The sequence below is a fragment of the Otolemur garnettii genome, unplaced genomic scaffold (assembly GCF_000181295.1).
Source record: "Otolemur garnettii isolate 467f Iridium unplaced genomic scaffold, OtoGar3 scaffold00017, whole genome shotgun sequence".
Lineage (NCBI taxonomy): Eukaryota > Metazoa > Chordata > Mammalia > Primates > Galagidae > Otolemur > Otolemur garnettii.
In genome coordinates, this window is record NW_003852412.1 from 16,962,837 (window position 1) to 16,988,203 (window position 25,367).

The following is a 25,367-nucleotide window of genomic DNA, read 5'->3' on the forward strand; positions in this document are numbered from 1 at the left end:
GGCTGGGGATTCGAACCCGCCACCTTAGGTGTACGTGGCTGGCGCCTTAGCCAGTTGAGCTATAGGTGCCGAGCCGGGATCTGAGTTTCTTAACTTAAGTCCTGCTAGATGCCTGCATTCCTAATGGCAGGCTAAGTGTTGTGGTGAAAGAGCAGGTGGTAGATTATAGAGTCATTGCACCAGCACTGATCAGGTGTGTGGTCTTAAATATTGAACTTCACCTCAGTCTTTCATTCATGTGATGAGGGTGCCAATACTTGCTATATTTGTAGGGTTCTGGTGAAGATTAGGAAGCTGATCTGTGTCAGCATACTTTAATTATGGCATTTTATGAATTATTTAGTCACTAAATGCTAGTTATATCACTCTGTAACTATGAAAAAAGGCTTTTTTCCATATAGTACATCTAACATAGAACACAAAGTGGTATTTAATTTATAATAAGGCATTTAGTCATTATTTGTGTCTGTAGATAAGGATGTGGAGGGAAAGTGGGCAAATGAACATAGTTGTTTTTGAGTGGGTGAGATTAGTTTTTAAAATATTTATTTTATGTAGATTTTCATTGTTTGTTGAAGTAATAATAAAGTTCTTTTTCAATTACAAAGTATTTAACAAATGGATGATAATGACTGTCTTGGATCTGACTCCCTTATAGCCCTAATTTTTAACAGTACATTGTATACTCTTAATTTTTCTTGTGTTCTTTTTGTGTGGAGTAAAAAATATGTTTTATGATAAGATAGAGATATTTCTTCCAGATGTTTCTGCATGGTGAAATTTTATTGGCAAGGAGATTATTTTGTTTTATTGTTTAGTGGAGTCTGAGAAATGGTGCTTCTGTTTAAATAGTTTTCACTTCTTAGTATTTGATTTTGACATTTGCAGGCTAGATCCTATTGACTTTACTGGGACAAAGGATAATTAACTATCTATGAATATTTTGTTTAAATATCAATTACACACAACCTTCAAACATGTTTTATAGGATGATGTTGTATCCAGGTAACCAAGAAGTCTTTCAATTGTCTGATATCAGTTTCATGAAGACAATTTTTTTTTCCTTTTCTCTGTAGGATTTAGGATTTTTCAGTCAAGATTGGATAGTCAAAATCGAAAAGGCAAATGGCTATTGCCACCTGCAAAATTTTTCTGAGGGAAGGAATTTTTTTTGTTGTTGTTCAGATCTGCCTTTTTTGTCTATGTAAAATGTCTGTGCAGCAAGATGTAAGTATGAACCAATTATGTAGGAAACCTGAAATCAGCATAAGGGAGTTAATTTGGATTATTTAGAAATTTACTTGCAAATGCCTAAAAGCAAACATAGCAGAAGAAGTACAAGACCTGTACTCGCAAAACCAAAACAGTAATGAGAGAAATCAGGCCTAAATAATCAAGAGATGTGTCATCCTTAATGTGAAGGCTAAAAATTGGAAAACTGTCAGGTGCTTTTGGAGAAATTGACAGTCTCTTTTTAAAGTTTATATGGAAATACAAATGACTAAGATTAACCAAGCAATGCTGAAGAAAAACAAAAATAGGAGGTTTACAATATCAGTTATGAAGACTTATTGTAAAACTATAGTAATTAAGATTGTAATGGATTGGTGTATTACTAGACAGTGATTAATGTGACTGACTAAAGAATGTAGATAGAGACCCACACATATCTGGTCACATGGCTTATGACAAAGGAAATACTGCATTGCCACTGGGAAGGGATGGTCTTTTATAAGTAGCACTGGTTCAGTTAAATATCCATGTGGAAAAATATGTCTTGAACCCTACCTGACATGAGACACAATTAATTCCAGATCGATTAGAGATCTAAATGTGAGAGATATGATTATAAAGCTCTTAGATAACATGGGAAAACATCTTAGTGACCAAAGAGAATCTAAGCATGAATCAAAAAGTACTAACTACAACATAAAAGATTTGGTAAATTGTACTTATTTTCATCTAAACAGACCATTATGAGTGTGAAAAGGTAACTCAGAGTGGGAGAAGATAGAGTACATAAACAAGGACTCGTACTGAGAATAAATAAAAAACGCCAAACAACAGATCAACAGTAAGAACATGACAATTAAATAAAAGCTTTGACAAGATTGAACAGACATTCTACAAAACAGGATATTCAAATGTCTAAGAATTACTGTATGAAAAGGACTCAACATCCAATACTTATTTGTGAATTACAATCACAGTGTCATAACACAACTTATCAACCAGAACAGCTAAAATGCAAAAGATGGAAAATGTTCGCAAGGGTGTGTAATCAGAATTCTCATACACCAATTCTTAATTGTAAATTGGTGCAGTGTTTTACAAAAATTTCCAGGCACAGTAGCACAGGCCTATAATCCCAGCACTTTGGAAGGCTGAGGCGGGAAGATCATTTGAGCCCAGTTGTTCAAGATGAGCCTTTGCAATACAGTTGAACCCTGTCTCTACCAAAAATAGAAAAATTAGTTGGATGTGGCAGTTGGTAGTGTACAACTCTGGTCCCAGCTCCTTGGGGGGCTTAAGAGAGGAGGATCACTTGAGCCTGGGAGTTTGAGGTTGTCATGAGCTATAATGATTAAAAAAAAAAAAAAAAAGAAAAGAAAATCAGTTGGTGCTGTGTAGTACCCAAACTGAACATGTCATATAATCCAGCAGCTCCACTCATAGGCATATACTCAACGGAAAGGAATAGCTATTTGCTGGAATGTGTATGGCAGCCTTGTTTGTAATAGTCAAACCTTGAAGGTATTCAAATGCCTTTTACTAGGAGAATGGATAAAGAAATTATATTATATTCTCTAAACGTAAGACTGTATAACCTCGTAATCATCTACAACTTTAAGATGCAATATGGATGAATCTCTTAAACATAATGTGGAGCAAAAGAAGCCAGACACAAAACAAGACATGCTGTATGATTATATTTATGTAAAGTACAAAAACGCCCCGAACTCTAATCTCTGTTAGAGACAGGATTGTGGTTATTTGGAGAGGGAGTGATGGAAGGGAGGGACTGTGAGTTCTGGCGTGGTAATGTTCTGCTTCTTGATCTAGGTACTACTTATATAGATTTGTTTAGTTGTAATCATCAAGTTGTATGGTTCATGTGTTTTTTGGTTTTTTGCCTGTATGTGAATTTCAATACATATTTTTAAAGTGTAAAAAAAGTTGATAGAGGCTGGGTGCCTGTAGCTCAGTGGCTAGGGTGCCAGCCATATACACCGGAGCTGGTGGGTTTGAATCCAGCCTGGGTCTGCCAAACAACAATGACAACTGCAACCAAAAAATAGCTGGGTGTTGTGACGGGTGCCTGTAGTCCCATCTCCTTGGGAGACTGAGGCAAGAGAATCGCTTATGCACAAGACATTGAGGTTGCTGTGAGCTGTGATGCCATGGCACTACCTAGGATGACATAGTGAGACTCTGCCTCAAAAAAAAAAAAAGTTGATTGGCTTTAGGCTGCGATCATCTGATATAACCCATCTCTATTACAGGGCGCTCTTGCCTCAGTGGACAGAGTGAGTCATTGAGCCTGGACGTCCCTTTCTGAGAGACAGCATGACTGGGTATTGCCATCAGTTGGGTTCTGAGATTTTCTTTTCCTATGCTTTGTGCTTACTGTCCTTTCTCATTTCACATAAGTCTTTTTCCAGACAGGTACTAAGATACTTGGTGAAATTGATTCTTATAAATTGCAGTCACATTTCGGTCCTGCTATCACTGCCAGGTCACTTACACAGGTTCTTGCAACTATTTCTTTTGTAGTAGAGAAAGAGGCTATTGACTCTTGTGGAAAAGTCAAGAGTAACATTTCCTCTGCATATTGTTGAGATGGTGATTTTTATTCCTCTTCCTTACTTGGAGAAATCATTTCCATTTATGGGCGCCTGTTTTTTTCATTTGTAAAAGTTATGAATCAATATTGAACAAAACTATGATTTACTAAATTTAATGGTTGACTGTATTTATTATACAGTATTTTTGTTTTACTTATTTTCTTATTTCCTTGGTGTTAGTACTGAAAGACCAGTACTGAAAATAACATTATTTGAGTTGAGTTTCTTGTGAAAATATTAATTTTATTTTTCCATTATAGGTATCAAGAAATGGAAAGAAAAGTCAGCAGAATCTGTCTTTCTTCTGAACCCAACATAATTCATTTTCTACAAATATCTTGGGAGAAAACTCTAGAGTCTGGTTTTCTTATTACACTTACCGATGGGCATTCAGCATGGATTGGGACAGGTAATATTAAAAACAAAGTTTTTAAAAGTAAAATTTAAAGGTGCTGTTCTTCACTGCTTGGGACTATCTCTTTCAGTATACATTGGGTAGAACTAATATAACTTTTACTTATTTTTTGCTGTGTAATTTATATATAGATTTGTATTATTTAATGCTATTATTTACAATTGATATTAATAGAAAAACAAGCTCATGCCCCAGCCAGTTTTGGCTACTGTTTGGGTCTTAGTAGTAGTACTTGGTTAGAATTTTCTAATAGAATGATCTTTTTATGGAAACATAAATAGTACGTACTATATCTCCCTCTCTCGAGACCTCAGGAAAGGTAGAGGGAGGCAGAGGAAGAGGGTTGGGTGGGTCACAGGGTTGGTGTTGGTTTTGGGGTGTGGGGTGCTGCTGGTCCTCTGTTTATTTTGGACCCTTTCTGTTTGAATTATTTCCCAATGAACATGTATTACATATGTGACAAACCAGAACCATAATCTCTGGCTTTGTAATGCAAGGTTCAAACCCATTTAGGATTTTAGCTATGACTTTATGAAATAGACTTTTGATTTTTTTAATCTGTCTGATAATCTTTTAAAAATGCAAATGACCCTCAAATCATGTGTGGAATGTGGTAGATAAAAAGATAAAAAATTAGCATTGTGTTTTACTCATATAGCAAAGTTTTAATAGTCTTCTAAAGTATTTTGTTGAAGATTTAAAGAACTATTTCTATAATTATGAACTAAGAAACATAATTTCTGGAGTTATGTTGTGAATGATGTTTATGGTAAAATAATTTTTCATAGTAATATGCCTACCACCTGTACCTTCTATTAACTTATGAAATATTTCCCTGGAATTTACTACTATATTTATTATATCATCTTTAAAATTATAATACATTGTGAAATTTTGATTCTTTCTTGAATGTTACAAATTTTAGTATATAACACAGTCAAACCAAATTTATACTTGTGTTGTGTGTTTTTTTTTTAAATTTGTCTTTTATGATGTAAAATAAGGCACATTGATACAGGGATTACTTTAAAATAAAAAAAAGTTAAGGATAATGTTTGTAATACTTATTATAGTATCTGTTTAACTTGTCAATTGTCGGGTGTTGCAGTACAGTGCTAGGGGGGATTTGTAAGATCAGTGCTGTGTATGACCAGAGAAGATGCACCAAGTTGACAGTTCTTGTTCTGGGGTGAAGACAGTGTGCAGGGCTAAAGACTATGGCAGTAAATTAAAGCCGGTCAGCTGGGGGAGAAGAGGAGCAGAGCTGGGGAAAACAGGTCTTAGGTGAAGTGGTTGCTTGTGTGTAAGGAATACTGTATTTATAACTCATATATTTCTAATTGGCAGATGCAATGTTCTGTATATAATGTGATGTTATTATGAGACAAAAGACCTCGGGGTGCTTCAAGAGCCTTTATTATCAAAGGAAGAGATTAAATTCTAATGTAATCTCATTTACTAAGGCAAAGAGCGATGATGATATATTGTTTGAATTTTTTTTTATCATTAAGTAAAGGGAAAAAGAATACTCTGATTAACCCTTAACTCTTAGTTTAGCTGAAAATTAAATTAACTTTATATTTATGGAACATTTGGTTTATATCATACAAATTGTCCTTACTGTTCTTACTATTATTAAGATGAATATTATTTTCTCTAGAAAATATAGATCTACCTTGAGAGTAGGACATTCCTTGTCAACCATTCTATGTAGTTATCTAGACCAGTGCTTAGTATATACATACTCAATGAATACTTTTTGATTGAAGAAATGAAAGGGTGTCTCAAATATATAAAACTGCCTGGCAAAACAAGAAAACGAGTTGTACATTTTAGAGTTAAAATATTTTTGAATAAAAACTCTAGTTTTATGTCTATTTATTATTGACATTGATCATAAATTCAATATATGCTGTCATGTGTTTTATAGCTACTGGAATTCAGTGTGACGAAAACATGATATCAAACTTTTGTGTTCTCTGAGGGATTATTAACATTTTGGCTCCCTGTATTGGACAGGCTTTCTTGTAAACAGAAAATTTTATAGTGGACTATGTGGTCATTTAATCTTCAAAGTTACCTAATAAAGTATTAAATCTCACTTATACTTTATGCCTTTCATTATTCATTTCAGCTTTCTTGTTTAAATTTTAGGGACAAAATCCGAAATGAAATAAAATAACATTGTTACTACATTTAGTTAAGGCTTATTCCATAAATGTGATTTGGTACTTTATTTATAGACAATAATATGATGAAGAACATTGAAACAATTAAATAATTAAAACATGAAACTGGATTTCCTTCCTATACCTCATCCTGTTTTTTGTTCAACTATTTGATTGCTGTAACCTTCAATTTGGATAATTTTTTTCTCTTTTCCTTTGAATGAAATTAAGAGGATGTGGGGTTTCTTTTAATCTCCCCCACACTAAGCTCACTGATTTCTTTTCCATTAGTAATGTTTTATCTAATGAATGTTTTTGAGGTCTAATTATTATGTGGCCTGTCATCACTTCATTATTAAACAGGCTTTTATCAAAGGGCTAAGTTGCAAAGCAGGTTAATGATCAATGACTCTGACTTTTATAAAAATTTCTTCAGCAGTAAGAAATGCAAATAACCCATCTTTGGAGTGGTTTGAAGTTTATTGGAGCATAAATAAAACTTTATGGATTATTTTATTATCAAATAATTGGATCTACTTATAATTTTCCTAAACATGAAATATTGGGTGACTGATATGGAAATAGTGACAAGACCTCAGTAGGAAAAGGAGTTTCCATAAATGAAGTGGTAGAGGCGGCTTCTGAAGTGATCCTATCTAGACTTTTACAAGTCCAGTGAGGCTGTAGTTTTCTGAGATCCAGCACGTGCTCTGGATGCGTTCCTTTGGTTAACTGCACACAGGCTTCCTTTCCTTCCTCATAGCTCCATTTACCTACAAACAGCGGAAAAGTTATGCTCTCATGGCTCCTGCCCGTCTGAGAAGAGTTCCTTGTTTTTGGTCATGTTGCCCTGCTCATGTTTTATGCCTTATTATGTGGTTCAGCTGCATTCTTGCTGAATTTTATTATTTCCACTGCTTTTATTCCTATTCACTGAAGTTTTAGAGTATTGAATGCTTACAGCTGTTCTTTTTCCAGATGTTCTTAGCACAGAATTCAAAACTAGCAATGACCAAGTTGTCTTTTCAGGATTGAAGTTCTAAACAGGTGGTCAGATTTTCACAGTTCCTTTTATAGGAAATAGTTCAAGGAAATTTTTTTAATTAGTACCTTTTTTATGTACTTCTTAAAGGGGAAGTGTGAATAGAAAAATCATTTCCTTTCATATTTTTCTCTCTCAAAAATTAAATATTCCATAATCAGCACAATATGTATAGGAGGAGAAACTTAAAAGGACATGTAAGATGATAATCTGAGGATAACTAAAGCTTTATTTCTCATGGCTTAAATGTAAGCTCTGGAAAACTGGGACTTTTATTTGTCTAATTGTTGTAGCTCTATAATAATGTCTGGCACATACATAGTACATGCTCATTAAATGTTTTTGAATGAATGAATTTAATTAATAGAGTCTATTAAACATTTTAAGATAGGTATCTTTCATTTTAATGAAATTTAGGATACCTTTAACTAAATGTTTTAATTTCATTTTAATGAAATTCTTTCATTTTAATGAAATTTAGGATACCTTTTAACTAGATGGAGACCTGTAACTAGATCTAAAGATGTTCTGTTTTCTTGTGTTTCCTGTAGCTGCGTTAAAGATGACTTCTACAGATTTATTTTCTGCTTCTCTGTGAATTGATTATTCCCTCTAGGTACTAGATAAGGTTAGGCATTTGCTTTTTAAAATAATCCAAACACACTATACAAAATTATTCCTTAAAAAGGAAACATTTGTCTTATTTTTGTTTATTCAGAAGAGTATTCAAATAGGGTGTCTGAGAGGTAGATCGATTTGATGGTGATGATTATCTTAACTATGCATCTGCTTCTGAGGGAGAAAGTGTGTGAAAGTGTTTTAGAAGCTGTGGCATCGTATAGGAATATAAGGCATTTTAATTCTTCTTTTCAAAGTTTATATGAAATACAGGAATTACGTTTCATAATCAGAACTTATTATCCACATTGTAGAATATATAGATACATTTCAAGACTCCCTTTTCATTGCCTGTGGTGGATCCTCCAGACACTCAGTAGCATATAGACCAAAGTTATGAAAAGGTGTTTTATAGTTTCAGGGATCCCCTAATCAATATTTTTTATATTCTGTAATATTTTGTACTGATGTGTTTTTCAAAATCATGGAAAGCATTAATTCATCCCATGTCTCAGCTCTCTGTCTCACCTCAAAATAATGCAACCAGAGAGATACAAGTATGATCCCAGCTTTTCTGCTTACCTGCTACGAGACAGTAAACTGTGCCTTGATCTCTCAGGCTCAATTTTCTCTTTTACAAAATGAAAATATCTGTTTTTCAGTTTTGTGGGAAATAAATTAGGTACATGTAGTGTATAAATATAAAATTATAGCACCCTATGGGTCTTTCATCATGGGGATAGCCTGAATTGACACAGGAAACCACCCATTTCATATGCATATTCAAACAAATGTTAGATTAAATCTTATAATTTTAGAAACAGATACACAGATTCAGTGCCACTTTTGCATATAAGAAAGGGAAAACTTCCGATGCCATGTTTGAAGAGGTATCAGGAAACCAAAGTGCTTGATGGGAGCTAATTCCATGTAGATTCATGGAATACCTGAAGTAGGTATGTCTAGATGACTGTGGGTCTAATGCCTGAGTAGGGGTGGCATGAGGAGGCTGCGGGCCTAAGGAATTGCATCTGAGCTCTCTATATGCAGGAACCTGGAAGGAATCTCCTGTTAATAAATCATCTTTTAAAAACTACTTCCTGGCTATGCAGCATAAAATTAGGCCAGTCTCTGAGAACTATGAGTGAATATAGATTTTAACAAAAATCAGAACCTCTGCCTCTGTTGTATATGGTTAGGAGTTTTAAAATTAAACACTTTGCCTTAAATGTAAAAACCAAGTTAAGAAATTAACTTTTAAAACTGGTCTAGTACTGGTAGAACTTGTATGGACTCTGAGAAAGGCAAGCCAACAACCTAAATTTGAGATCTCTTTTGCCCAAGGCACTTGTCATTGTGGCTAGAGGAGAGCCATGCTCAAATATTACATAAAAAGGAATAAAAGCATAAAATGGAAAAAAAGCAGAACAAGAATACGTTAGCAGATAGAAGAAACAGAAATAATATTTAAGGAACAGAATGCTATTCCAGGAAACACATATAAAGACCAAACTGAAATATGTTTAAAATATCCAAATATGTAAAAGAAAGAGAGGGTAAGAACATGGTTTACACTAAAAGAACAAAGAGAATATCTAGAATTGAAAATATAACTATTGAAATAAAACACCAGTGATGGGTAAAATATCAGCTTTATAGATAGCTAGCTGAGAAAATAGGAAGCCAGGTCTGTAGCAGTGTGTGCCTTCGGGGAGACACTTGCCTTTCTTGTAAATTCCCTTCCCATTCCTTCCTCATCGCCTTCCTTCCTCCTCCACATGAGATAAGAAGAATGAACTCTACTTTTGCTTTAATTTGACTTTCCTGATATGGATGAGATATAGACTATAGAGACTATAGACTAGAGAATCTTTGAGGCAAGGAATAAAGATGTACAATAATGAGCTTGTTAATTATTATAGGAAACAGTTTATCTGCGATAACGTAAGAGTGGGTAGACCAAGTTGTAGTTTCTGTGGTAATTGACAATGCATGTATTTCATCTGAGAACACAAAAAGAATGCCAGGAGTCTAATGCTTTTCACACGAGATGTGAGACTAAATTAATACATTTCTCAAAAATAGCTAGTTCATTTAAAAGATACGATTTGAGTTAAAAGTGTGTAGTGCTGGAATTGATTTTGTTTTTTGTTTAAATTTCTGTTATATGTAATAAATTGGTACTAACAGGTAAACAGCTGTTTACTCAAGTTTAGTAATTGTTCATTTGAAAACTTTTTTTGATGTTTCCCAGTTTCTGAATTGGAGATTTCCCAAGAAGCTGATGACATGGCAATGGAAAAAGAGAAATATGTCGATGAACTGAGAAAAGCCTTGGTGTCCCCAGCAGGACCAGCTGATGAATACAAGTTTAATTTTTCTAAAGAATCTAGTCATTTCTCCCTTGAGAAAAACCTGAAAGATGTTTCAGTAAGTAAAAATATTCCACAATGTTATTAGTGGTAAAATATCAGCACACTTATTGAAGAATTATCTAAATTTAAGTAATATCCAAATATTTAAAAGAAGGAGAGGTTAAGAACATGGTGTACACTAAAAAAATAAAGAGATCAAGGGAGTTGGTTTGTTTATCACAAAGTCTCATGCTATTTGTATATTTTACCTAAGTTTATTAGATATTGAATTTGGTTTTTACCAGTGGTTTATCAATCAGATATGAGATTTGTAGTATCTGATGGAAATCTTTACTACATTAAGCTTACAGCTTATTAAGAATTTGTTTTAGAGCTATATTGAGTTTAAAATTTCTTTTAAGACAACCTCATTAACTTAGAATTATTATAGAAATTTTATCAATTAGAGAAACATTGGAAGAAACAAATATAATCATTATTTTCAAATATATATTATCATAGAAAGAACAATACAGAGAACCTGGCTTCAGTAATTTCTATTAAAAGATACATACTTTTCCTAATTAGCTGTCACTATATGTAAGTTTCAATATGATAAGCTACTTAAAATGATCATTTAAAGTAGTTTCAGTAAGAAGGTTGGAAAGGGCAATAAAAATTTTGTTATTTATGACAAGTGATATAATATACTACAGAATTGTTATTTCTTCTAATATTTGGAAGCAGATCATTGTCAGATTGGGAGTAATGCCACTTCCCCTTCAACAAGTGTTTGTATGTAACAGCTAGTGTTAGTTTTTGCAGCCAGTTTCTGATTTCCATCTGTTTTGTATACACTGATGCATAACAGTGAGGTTATGTGAGGTACCTTTTGGAAAGCTGAAAGGCCTTTGATATCTTTGACATAGTGAAAAAGGGGGCTTGGTGCAGTGAGCATGGATGGAGTACTTACAATGGTTGGCCATACATCTGGGTTTCCTGCTTCTGTGAAGAAAGAACTTCAAGTCTTTATGATTGATGTCTTTTACAATTGGCTCGGCATATATTGGCATCAAAGACTAACAATAATCCTGAAAGATTTCTTGCCCACCAGAGTAATAAAGTTTATCAGAGCCAGCACCTTGGACTATATTTTCAACCAGTACTACATTTTCAACAAGTTTTCTTAAGAAATGGAAACAGCCAAAATATTCTCGGCAATGCAGAAGTGTGTTGGTTCCTTACAGGATATACCTTGAATCACTACATTGCAGTTTTTAGCTATCTCCTAATTTAATTAATTTTCTCCTAAACAAATTTAATTAATTTTATTTAGGAGAAAAAGAAAGGCTACTCTCAGAACAGTTTGACAAGAAGTTTATTTCTGGCTTGGTTTACTTGAGAGATATTTTTGGATATTTAAATGAGGTAAAACTTTCTGTGCTATAGTCAGCCTTATGGATGAATGTAGCTGAAAAATCACAAGTTCATTTGGCTCAAGTGTCGTGGGAATACTCCAGTATTCCGGATTGCTTTTGCAAACTGATTTCGGAGTGACAATATCTTACAAATTTATCTGCTGGCAAAATCTGTAGACAGTTGGAAACGTGGCAGAGTATTTTTAAGGCTAATTGTACTTGGATGACCTAAAAATTGAAAGGAGTTTGTAAGCCTTTTCTTGATGACACAGACATCTGATTGTTGCCAAAAGTGATCTCCTAAATTTAGAAGAAAAGATAAGAATGAACATAGATTCAACTCAAAGAGTGTACCGAATGCTGTTGTTTCTTAACATAAAGTTACTGTCCTACAACAAAGAATATTTTGTGTTTCTAAGTACACTTGCTACCAAAACATACATCTTTAAGAGTACATACCCATTTCCCAATTCAAGAAATTTTATGTGTCTAATTGTATGTTGGAAATTACTGCTCAATTTGAACATTTTGGATATCAACTCCTCTAAGAATTGTTTGACATTTGCATTTATAACAAGTTTTCCTTTTCATTCCTTTTTCTAAAGCAAGTAACCACTAAGTTTTGTATTTAAAAGGACTTGACATTTTATAATTACTGTCTCACATTTTGTCTGAATGTAATAATTGTCCATTTCTAATACAATAACGTATTTTTAAAGTATAACTTATTTGTCAATATTTATGCTCAATTTTTGTGAGAAGTGGGTCCACAGTCTCTGTGAGCTTGCTTTTGAGTTCATACTTCCAAAATTTCACTTATAGTCTAATTGGCTTTTCTTTTTAGATAACATATGTTTCTATTTTAGCTTAATTCCCATTGGAATAGATGTTGGACAACCAGCTACACAGGAACTCCTTTTCTCGATACAGTAAGAACCACCGTGGCCCTTCTGGCCCCAGTGCTCTTCAGTTGGCAGTAGATCACTGTGGCCCGTAGTGTACTCTATGCCAGCCTTTGGATTCCTTATCTTTTCCCCACAAGGACTGTCACTTGGGAGATCATTCATATATTTTATGTCACTGGTTCCTTCCACTTTTCATAATTCATCCTGAGTTTGCAGTATATACTTTGTCATGCTAACTGCATCTTAGTGAATAATGTATTCTTACTCTTTTTTTTTTTTGCTTTCTTATCTTGCTCTGTTTCCTTCGAAAAAATTTCATTGTTAAGTCACAGAAAAACAATTATTTTTGGTAAGAATGACCTTGAGCTAATCATTTATTAATAACTTCAACTTGCTGATGATTCTGTTTTTTAATTTGCAAAAATTATTTATCTGTAAAATTTTAATGTGATTTCTTGGATTCATTCTAGATCATTTAACACATGGTGGTTTTATATATTAAAAAATAGGCCTAATGAAGGAAGCCATGAAGTTTGAAGGAAAATTAAAATCTCTCTCGATATATATATATGTATACACACACACATACATATTTACACATATACGTATATGTATATATAATATGTTATGTATGTTTGTAAATACAGTGGGTACATAAAAACACTAATATTGACTATAGGTCTTTAGTAGAATTAGTACAAAGTCTGAATTCTATAACTTTTCCTTTTGTTTCTCTGACTACTTAAACAGCATGAAGATTCAATTTTCTCTGATATAAAAACTCAAACAGGCAGTCCTGGGTTAACATGATGACTTTATGATGTCGTAGGCTTAGGCTTCTTTGATCATATTGCTTTGTCATTTGTAATAAGTAGTTTGGTCCAAGATGGCTGCTCTAGCTTCATAATTATGTTTAGGCAGTTTAGACCTGTTTCAGGCAACAGGACTAGGTTAAAGAGAAAGTAAAGAGCATGTGCCTTTAATTTAAGTCCATCTCTCCAAAATTGCATACAGTCCTTTTGTTCATTGACCAGAACTTAGTCACATGGCTTGGTCTAGCTGCAAGGGAACCTGTGAAATGTGTTTTTCGTCCAAGTCCTGTTCTTAGAAGTTTCCATTACTGTGTAAAAAGCAGAAGATGGATATTGAGGGAAAACTAGCAATCTTTGCATTTAATATTCAGGGAAGATGGAAATATTTATCATTCAGAAGGATTTACTTTTAGTGTTGCAAGCATATTTCTCTAGGACAGTGGCTCTCAACCTGTGAGTCATGACTCACAAGAACTACATTAAAGGGTCATACCATTAGGAAGGTTGAGAACCACTGCTCTAGGATTTTCTTGCAAATAAGTATTTCAGTCATATTTTAGTTTAAAAAAAGTTACAGCATGTGGTAAGATACATCCTAGTCTGTATCTTACTATATTTTGTAACTTTCATTTATTTTTATGGTGGATAAGCATTCTAAATTCAGACAGACTTTCTATATTACTTACATTTCTCAGATATATGAAAATGAGGTAAAATGGATTAGCCAAAAGAAACAACCAAAGTTGTTTTTAAAAATAGCACTCCAGAATCCTATATTATTGCCATGTGTCCCTGTGGTTTGAGGGACTCTTGAATTGAAAGGGCCATTTCCAGATGAAATATCAGAATTGGAGCATTTATGTGGTACTCTGCCAAAGACTTTGTCAAAATTGTAATAATTTTCAGGTTTGTGGGAGTAGAGGTTACAAATGTGTTGTTTGAATGCCCAAGAAGAAAACCATAGTATTCTTTATTTCTATGGTAAAAGTATTTGTGTGTATGTGCTGTTGTATTAAACACTTTATAATTTCCTGACAATTCTGGAATGTGAAAGCTAAACAGTAATAGAAGTGTTACAGAAATCCTGTTTAAAGTACATATTTTCTAGTTAAGCCATAGAAGAAAATTTAGAATTGCTATTTTTTTTCTTTTTTTGAGACAGAGTGTTACTCTGTGCCCAGAGTAGAGTGCCATGGCCTCCTAGCTCACAGCAGCCTCCACCTCCCAAGTAGCTGGATCTACAGGCACCAGAACATTGCCTGGCTAGTTTTTCTATTTTTTTTTAAGTAGAGATGGTATCTCCCTGTTGCTCAAGCTAGTCTCCAACTCCTGAGATGATCCAACTGCATTGGCCTCCACAGTGCTAGGATACAGGCATAAGCCACTGCACCTGGCCTAGAAATACTATTTTTTAAAAAACAGAAGTATTAATTCTTATTTTGCTTCTTATTGCTCTGCTTTGATTTCAAATATTTTCTTCTTTAAGAAAAATCTTATAGTTATTCTATCTTAACTTTTGTGTTACTCCAGATTAGAAACTGTTACTCCAGGAAAGAAACTCGTTACTGTAAGAACAAAAGCCAAAAGGACATTTGAGTGTTAATAATATTAACATTTGCTTATTACTTTTCAGTTAAGCTACATTAACATGTATTTTCACAGTTCATCAAGTATACTTGATATTTTGGGAGGCTGAGTCAAGAGAATTGCTTAAGCCCAAGAGTTTGAAGTTGCTGTGAGCTGTGACGCCACGGCATTCTACCAAGGGTGACATAGTGAGATTCTGTCTCAAAAAAAAAAACAAACAAACACACACACAAAACAAAACAGTATACCTGATACTGTCACTGTTTATAGTACATGTGAAAAATAGATATTGAAAATACAAGTGAGTCACTAAGGAAAACAAAGGTCCCACTTGCCATGTAAAATGTGCTCATGTGTATAATGTACACCCATGTTTTGGGCCCAAACTTCCAAAAAATTACCCCTCAAGATAGTGGCTGCCTCATGGTTGGGAGAGACACATCTTGGGAAAGCTAACACCCCCCCAGTAAGTGTGAAGGTTGCCCCCTCCTCCTGCAACTGCCGGCTCTGTGAAGGTGCCCTTCCCTTTTCTGGGAGCCCTTCTGTTCTTGCTACATCAGGGCCTGTGGCGGCCACGTGTGTGGCCTGTGGGGTGGGAGGTTCTGTGTCTGCTCAGCCCAGGGAAGCCAGGTACGTCCCTAGGGCCTTCTTGGGGCTTCCACTCCTCTTTGTGCATAGCTGGGGCCTTGGGCGTAGCCCCTCACACTCCCCCGACCAGCTCTGCCAACCCCACCAGTGTCCCCTTTTCTGATTGCAGTGCTTGGCAGAGGTCACTCCTCCTGCTCCCCCATATCCTGTATCCTCTTGGACTTGAACTATGTTGGGCCTTATGTGTTGCCGTTAAAGTCTCACGGAGAAGCGGTGCTGTGGGAGCATAAATCTGCATATTGAAATTGTATATTTAAATAAAGGGGTTCACAGCTCCCTCAGGCATGTGACAAGTTTATTTCTTTCTCTCCTGGCTTATATAGTCCATTGTGTACATGTGCACTGTACCTCATTAATATTCATTATAATCCCTTTGCACAGGCCTACTGTACACCAATGATTTCATTAATATTCATTACAATCCATAATCCATCTCATGAATAAACATCTTGTGAGTATCTGTGAGCAGCTCCCCCCTAGAAATTCACAGTTTAACTGATATCTCTTCATCTAACATAGTTCTTTTTAACATAATCCCTTTAATATAATGGAGAACATGTTGTTGGCCATTACTTCTTTATTCTTATTTGATGAAGCCTGCGGCTATGGGGGAACAAGCTAGATTGAATACCCACCCTGCTGCCCTCACTGTTTGGATGCAGTTACTTCAATTTTAAACAAGGCATAATTAAGAAATTTCTAAGACATACAGAAAACTTGTTTGCAAGCTTCCATTCCCATGTGGGCCTTAAGTCAGAGGGTTTTTACACCCACAGCTGACCAGGCTGACCTTAGGTCAGGGGGGTTTTATGCCCACAGCTAACCCAGCCATATGGGATTCTGCCACAGTTTCTCACAAATATGCCTGCACAAAGTCTTTTCACTGCTCTCTCTCAAACAGCTTTTTTGGCCAGAGGCATATAAGCCTTTGGCCTATACTTGTTGGCCCAGGTGGTAGGGCAAGGCAGCCCTGATTGGCTGGCTGGGCCCCGTGCTCCTGGGCCATACTACCCAAGTATGATGTGCATCCTTATTTTTCCCTCAAAAATTTCAGCAGAAAAGTACACATTATACACAGCAAAATGTTGATAGTATGTTAATTAAAGTAGAATCTAAACCTGTCTTGTGAACCCCAACACAGATTTTTTTAAATACATATTTTACTTTAGGATTGTGTACATATAATAAAATGGATCTATGGTAAGTGTACAATTTTTATCACTCAGGACAGTTTTTAATGCTTTTTTGTAGTAATTCTGCAGCTCCCTCTTTTTATCCCCCAGCCCTGTCCCCTTTTAGGCCCCCAGCAGCTGCTGGATTGCTTTCTATCACTGTAGACTAGCTTTACTACTTTTAGAATTTTATATAAATAGAATTACCCTTGCATGTAACTTTGTTTGCATAGTACAGCGTTTCTGAGAGTCGTCATAGTGTAGTGTATCTACAGTCCATTCCTCTGGATTTGTGAGTAGTGTTCCACTATACTGTGTTCCTTTTTTGGTGGCATGTGGGTGGATTCTATGTGTGGGCTAATATGAATAAAGCAGCCTTGTACATTCTTGTCTAAGTCTTTTAGTATGTACGTTTTTAACAACTTTATTGAGATACAACTAACATCTAATAAAATGTGCATATAGAGAGTATACAATTGCAAAAAGTTTTAAACATGCACATACTCGTGAAACTGTCACCACAGTCAAGGTAATAAATCCCCAACCTGTCCCCAATATTTTGTGCCCATTTTAATTGTAAATTGTCTGTTTGCTCTGTTGTTTCCTTGGCTGTGTAGCAGCATTTTAAGTTAAACAAGTTGCATTTGTTAATTTTTGTTGTTATTGTGATTGCCTTTAGGGTGTACTTCATAAATTCTTCGTCTAGGCTGATATCTACAAGAGTTTTTCCAGAATTCTTATAGTTTCATGTCTTAGATTTAAATCTGTCATCCTCCATGAACTGATTTTGTGAGTGGTAGGAGGTACAGGCCCTTTTTCAGTCTTCTAGATGTGGCTATGGCATTTTCCTAGCATCATTTATTGAATAGGGATTCTTTCTCCCGCTGTGTGTTCTTGTCTGTTTTGTCAAGGATCAGATGGCAACATGTGGATGGTTTCATACCTAGTTTCTCTGTTCTGATCCATAAATTTGTGTCTCCATTTTGGTGCTGGTGCCATGTTGTTTTGGTTACTAAGCCTTGTAATATATCTTGAAGTCTGGTAAAGTGATGCTTCCTGATATGTTCTCATAGCTGAAGGTTGCTTTGCCCATTTGGGGTCTTTTCTGTTTTTACATGAAGTGTTGAACTAGTTTTTCTAGATCTGTAAAAAGTGATGATGGTATTTTAATGGGGATAGTGCTGAATCTATAGATCTTTGAGTAGTAAAGATATTTTAACAATGCTGATTCTGCCAATTCATGAGCATGTTTTCCATCTGTTTATATCCTCTTCAGTTTCCTTCCTTAGTGTTTGGTAGTTCTCTCCCTAAAGATTTTTTACCTTCTTAGTTAAATATATTCCTTATTATTTTATTTTCATGGTTACTATTGTGAAAGGTATTGGGCCTTTGATTTGATTATGAGCTTGGCTGGTGTTGGTCTATTTGAATGCAACCTGAGACTTTCCTGAATTTATTTATCAATTCCACACATTTCTTGGCAGAATCTTTGGGGGTTACTAGATATAATATGATGTCATCAGCAAACAGCAATAATTTGACTTTTCGTCTTTATTTGGATACTCTTGATTTCCTTCTCTTGCCTCATTGTTCTAAGTAGGACTTCTAGCCTTTGTGGAACAAAAGTGGAGAGAGTGAGCAACCTTGCCTAGAGAGGTCTTTTCAGCTACATTCTTGGTTGCTCTGGGGAAGGCTACAAGCGGCTTTGAGTCAAATTACTTTCTGGGATTCCTGGAAGAGAGGAAGTGCAGGGGAGGAGGCATGGGTAGGTAAGAGTGCCGGCTCTCTGGTCCCTCCTGCACTCCCCAGAGGGAGAAGAGCTTGGGGTCCTGCTGCTGGCTAGAGGCACCTGGCTGGGGGAGGAACCCCTCTTACCCTTTCACTGTGCTGTCTCCCTGGATTTTGGCCTGGTTTCTTTTATTCAGCATAATTTATTTTGAGATTCTCCCATGTAGTTGTGTGATTCAATAATCTGTTTCTTTCTTTCTGCTTAGTGGTGTTTCATTTATTGAATATATCCCAATTTATTTATGAATTCATCTATTGATGAGCATTTGAGTTGTTTGCAGTTTGGGGCAATATCAAATAAGCTTACAATGAATATTTGTGTCTAAATCTTTATACAGAAACATGTTTGGTGATTGATTAATTGGCTGACAATCCACAGAAATAGAACAGTTTTTATGGTAGGCCTATGTTTGACTCTTTTAGAAGCTGACCAACAGTTTTTTTGTCTCTCATCTGCAGTGTTTAAGAATTTTAGTTCCTCCATATCCTTGCTGACACTTGGGTAAAATTTTTAATTTTAGATATGCTGGTGAGTGTGTGACAATATCTTATTGTATTTAAATTTTCACTTCCCTAGTATCTAATGGTGTTATTTTCCATCTCTATTTCTTCTTTAGAGATATATTTGTTGATATCCTCACTATATTTTTAATTGGGTTGTTTATTTTCATACTGAGGTTTTTATAGTTCATGATATATTCTGGATACAGATTCCTTAACAGAGAAGTGACTTGGGAATACTTCCTACTACTTTGTGGGAGAAGAGGAGAAATTCTTAATTTTAGGGAAGTAAAAATTACTTATTACTTATTATTAGTATCATTTTCAATAATGTTTTACCTAATGAGAGGTCACAAAGATTTTTCTCCCATGGTTTTATATATGAGTTTTATATCTTGAGGTTTTATATATAGAGTCGGTGGTACATTTGAGTTAATTTTTGTATATGGTTCAAGGTATGGATTGAAGTTCATGTTTTGCTAATGGATATGCTGTCATTTTAACACCATTGTTGAATTTTTCATCAATTTTTCATACTCATTAGCAATCAGTTAATTATACTTGCATTCATTTTACAAAGAAGTGGCCACACATAGAGAATATTTTGTGAAAATTTTGTACTAAACATTTTGTAAATAAAGTTACGTTTAGCTATAATTTCTCATTTTCCATATGTGTGATGACCTTTGGGACATTCTGTATGTTTTCTACTCTAGTTTGTTCCATTGTTTTGTATGTTTACCTCTGTGACATCTAAAAACTGTTGCTTATGCTTATAATAAATCATGAAATTAGGTAGTATAGATGTTTCAACTTTGTTCTTTATCATAGATATTCCATGTACTTTAGATTTTTAAATTAGATTTGAGAATCTATTTGTCACTATCTACATACAAGTCTACTGGGACCTTGATTAGGAATGTACTGGATCTACAGAATGTACATTTTCATAATAGCAAATGTGTTCACTCATGAAGAAGATACGTCTGCTTATTTAGGTCAGTTTTTCCCAACTGGGAGAAATTTTGCTTGTTCAGGGTTATTTGGATATGTCTGGAGACATTTTTGATTGTTTCTGTGGCATCCAGTGGGTAGGGGCCAGGGTTGCTGCTAAATATGACAGTAAGCATAAGCCAGCTGTCCTCAGCATAGATTTACATGATTCAAAGTGTCTCTAGTTCTGAATTTATAAATCCTGATTCAGATCTCTTTAACTACTCTGCAGTTGTAAATCTTGATCACTTTAAAGTGGAAACTGAGGATACTGATTTGAAATGAATGCTTTCTTTTTTCTGAAATGGATGCTTTAGGATCTAAATTTCCTTCCAAGCACTGCTATAATTATATTGTACAAATTTTCATATGTTGTATCTTCAGTTTCACTTATTTTTGATTTTGGTTAATCAGCCTTAAATTATTTAGTAATTTAATAGTTTTCCAGTTTTTTACAAATATGCCAGATATATTTCTGTTACTTGCTTTTAAATTACTTACACTCTTTTTAGAAAACTTTATAGGACTGTATTCTTTAAAATTTATTGGGGTATGTATTATGGGCCCAAATGTGGTCTTTGTTCAATGTTTTGTATGCACTTGAAAAAGTATTTATTCTGCTATTTTGGGGTAGATTGTGTTACAAATGTCAGTTAGTTCAAGTTGGTTGATAGTCTTAAGGTTTCCATATTCTTATTTTTTGTCTACTTCTTGAACTAATAATTGGGAATGTGTATAATCAGTAATGATAATTATGCATTTGTTTACTTATTTTTGAAGTAATATCATCTATTGCTTTATTTATTTTGAATCTTCATTAATTAGGTACAAATCATTAATTTTTTCATGTCCTCTTGATGAATTGACCTCTTTTTTTTTTTAAATTATGAAATGACCCACTCATTTTATTATGCCCCTTGGTCTAAAGTCTACATAATACTTCATAGTACATTTTCCTTTGGTTGGAGCTAGTACGTGATGTCTTTTTCCAATCTTTTGCTTTTAACTATTTTTTTAGAGTTCTTTTTAGGAAGAGTATCATTGGGTCTTGCTTTTTAAATCCAATTTGCCATCACTGTCTTTTGATTTGTGTTGATTAGGCTGTGTATAATCTATGTAATTATTGATAATGGTGGTTTTAAAATCTTATCTGTTTCATTTCTATTTTATTTCCTTGTTCCTCTTATTCTTCCTTATTTTAGGGTAAGTGTTTTTGTTCCATTTTGTCATTTTGGTTAGCTTATTAGCTATAACTCATTTTTATGCTATTTTGCTTTAATGTATGTTTTACAGTTTATAGTATACATCTTTTTTTAATCACAGTTTATCTTGAAGTGATATGTTGCTTTACAGATAGGATTAAGAACCCTACTACCATTTCCCACTTCGTGAATTTTGTGTTATTGTGGTTGTACATTTTACTTTTACATGTGTTATAAACTCTAAATTTTTTTATTACACTGTCATTTTTGCTTTATAATAATTTAATTATTAAGATTTTTTATTTTGCTTTTGAGTGTTTTGCCATCCATATTTTAAGGTGGGAAAGGGAAAGAAGGTAGGAGGTGAAGGGAGGCGGGACCGGGATTGGTGTCCTCCCACTTAATGCAGATAACGTGGGGGTATCTGGCACAACTACATTAGGGACTATCCCTAACAAATGCAAACACTGTAGCCTGATTATTTGGCCCTCAAATTACCTGAAATAAAATTTTTTTAAAAAGGAAAAAAATTTAAAAATTAAAACCCGTTTAAAAGATAAAAATCTTTTTATTTTGCAACAATTTTATACTCTTAAAAGTTTCAAAAATAATACATGAAAGTCAGGTGAACCTTTCAATCTAGTGTTTTCTAATTTTGTATTTTGTATTTTTTCTTTACTAATATTTTCATTTGGTTCTTATTTATAGCTTTTATTCTCACTTGAGATTTCCTGGTTTTCCTTGGTTCTGATCATATTTTACTTTTAAATTTTGATCATAGTTATGGTAGCTTATTAAAAATTCTTGTCTGCTAATTTCAACAGCTAGATAAACTGTGAAGCTCCCTTGATTATGGCTTCTCTTTAGTATGTTTTAATTGTTCTGTTGTTGTGAGCTTTAGGTTTTATGCTGGACTTTGGGACTGATATACCATAGAGAGGGGATTCTTTAGAGTCATTTGATGAGCATAGAGTTTTGGGGTGAGAATCTGTTTGTTTTCTAAGTCATTTAATTTGGCTTTATTCCAACTTCACATTCTGTTTCCCATGTAGTGGTGTTAGCTGAAATGTCAGGTCAGTTCTATTACCTTTAGGAATGCTGCTTGGAGTCTTTCTCACATATCCTTGGTATAGAATTTTTAAAGATATTTGAACAATTTGTCCATAGAATTTAGTGCCTCTCATCTCTGCTTTTTCCTTTCCAGAATTTGCTCCTTCATTTTCAAATGTTGTGATTTCCCTAGGAGCCTGTCCTTTGATGCTTCAAGGGAGTAGGACTACTGATTTCTAGTAAATTTTAGCTGCTTTGCATGGCAGAGATTTGGTTTTCCCCCAGGTTAAAAGTCATAAAAATGGGAAGCATATTCAGTGTTATTCCTTTTGTTATCCCAGAATCAATCGGCTTTTGTTCACTTTGTTGTGCCTTTAGGTCTTTTCGCTTTTCTGAATATTTTGTCCGAGTTTATAATTGTCACGTATTGTAGGGTTGTTCCTATGGCAATGACTTGACCATGAATAGAAGCAGAGCTCTATTCTTAGCTTTTGAACTCTCCAGTCCCTTACATCTCATGAATTTTCTCCATATTTTAACAAAAGTTATGTTGATATTGTTGAACTTTCCACTTGTTCAGAAATTGGTACTCTGACCTAATTCCTTGCAGTCAGTCTTTCTGCTGTCCTAGTTTATGCCTTGCCTAATTAAAGTCATGCCTGTATTTGAAAAGTGGAAAATTTCCAAGGAAAGTGAACAGCTGGTATTGACACTCAAAAGAGTTTTACGAAATGAAAGTAAGCAAAAGGCCAGTTAGGCTGAACTTCAGGAAAAAGTATCTAATGGTGCGATTTCTGAGACTAAACAATTTGGCAAGGGGACTTTCTCTGAACTACTTCAAACTGAATTGGAAAAGTCAGGGGAAAAGCAAGTAATAAGCCCAGGTCATGTATTGGCAGTGGACAGTTTATATGATCTCATACTTACCTTTCCCTGTGGCTTTTGACTGTGGTCATTAGCAGAAAAGCCTGTTAGATTTGACGATAATAATAAGAATCTCTGAATTGGAGTGAGAAAATGGATTTCTCTAAAAAGCTTACAATTGATCATAAAATTTTTCTTGAAAGGAAGAAATCATGATATTATTCATTTTTATGTGGTTTTTATGAAATTCCATGATAGAAAGAACTTGTACTCTCTTGTTTATCATTGTATTCCTAGCACTCACCATAGTACCTGGCATATAGAAGGTGTTCAGTAAGGCTTAGAGTCTCTTCTACTTTTGCAATATTTAACTAAAAAGTGACACGCTTTCAAATATATAACAATCATTGGAAGTCACAGTTAAGGTTGATGTTTTCTATTATTTCTCTATGTTTCCTCCTCTCCCCTCCATGCTAAGTTCAGAAGCCTGAATATAACGTGATTAAATTTTCTTTGTGCTTTTGGACACAGGAAGAATCCAAATGATTTAATTTTGTCATGACTGTGAACTGTATTACAGGAAAACAGAATACTAAAGATATTTGCTGGAAGTGAGATGTTAAACAAAGTGGTTAATTGTACTTAGTCTGAAGTCAGATGTCTCTGACTTTGAATCCTGGCTACAAATTATACTTGTTCATTTACTTTTGACAACCTCCTGAGCCCATCTGAACCCTAGTTTCATCATCTTAAAAAAGGTGTATAGAATCAGTCTCCATACTCCCAGCTACTTGTGAGGCTGAGGCAGGAGGATCGCTTGAGTTCAGGAGGTCAAGGCCAGCCTGAGTAAGACCCCATCTCTTAAAATAAATTTAAAAAGAATCAGCTAAAGTGTTCATCAATGGATGAATGGATAAAGAAAATGAAATGGAATATTTTCAACCTTAAAAAGGAAGGAAATACTGTCATTTGTGGCAGCATGTATGAACCTGGAAGAGTTTATGGAAAGTGAAATAAGCCAGGGACAGAAAGACAGATGCCATGTGATCTAATTTAAATGTGGAATCTAAAAAAGTTGAACTCAAAGAAGCAGAGAGTAGAATGGTGTTTACCAGGACCTTGGGTGAGGCTGGGAAAGAAGGGGCTTAAAAGGATGTTGATCAAATGTTATAAAATTTCAGTTAGATGGGAGGAATAAATTCAAGGAGTGATCTGTTGTACTACACAGTGTAGTTAATAACATGGATTCTTAAAGATCACTGAGAGGCTTTCTTGGTGCCCGTAGCTCAGTGGTTATGGCAGCATCCATGGACACTGAGGGTGGCAGGTTTAAACCCAACCTGGGCCAGCTAAACAACAATGACACCTGCAACAAAAAATAGCCGGGCATTGTGGCAGGTGCCTGTAGTCCCAGCTACTTGGGAGGCTGAGACAAGAGAATTGCTTAAGCCCGAGAATTTGAGGTTGCTGTGAGCTGTGACACCACAGCTCTCTACCGAGGGCTACACAGTGAGACTCTGTCGCGCAAAAAAAAAAAAAAAAAAAATCACTGAGAGTAGATTTTGTGTTCTCACCTCAAGAAATAAGTATATGAAGTAATGTGTATATTTATTAACTCAATTTTGGCATTCCACAATGCATGCCTATTTCAAAACATCACGTTGTACACAATAAATGTATACAATTTTTGTTAATTAAAAGATACAGTGATTTAAACAGTGGATAATTAATATCTACTTGATTTGGCAGATGTGAATTTAAAATAAAATTAATATACAAAATTTCTTAGCATTATATCAGATACATAGTAGATGCTCAGTAAAAGCTGCTGTTATGATGGTTGTCATCTTAGTAGATGCTCAATGAAAGCTGCTGTTATGATGATTGTCATCTTCATAGTAGATGCTCAATGAAAGCTGCTGTTATGATGGTTGTCATCTTAGTAGATGCTCAGTAAAAGCTGCTGTTATGATGGTTGTCATCTT

General features: G+C 34.6%; 1 protein-coding gene across 1 annotated transcript in view; it reads left to right on the plus strand.

Moving 5' to 3' along the window:
• Positions 1-25,367, plus strand: part of XRCC4 (X-ray repair cross complementing 4) — a 260,516-nt gene that overhangs the window by 34,011 nt on the left and 201,138 nt on the right. Inside the window, exons 2-3 of the mRNA XM_012802756.2 lie at positions 4,106-4,254; positions 10,343-10,518. Of these exons, the coding sequence (XP_012658210.1) occupies positions 4,116-4,254; positions 10,343-10,518 (315 nt within the window). The 5' untranslated portion in view covers positions 4,106-4,115. The remainder of the gene's footprint in view (positions 1-4,105; positions 4,255-10,342; positions 10,519-25,367) is intronic.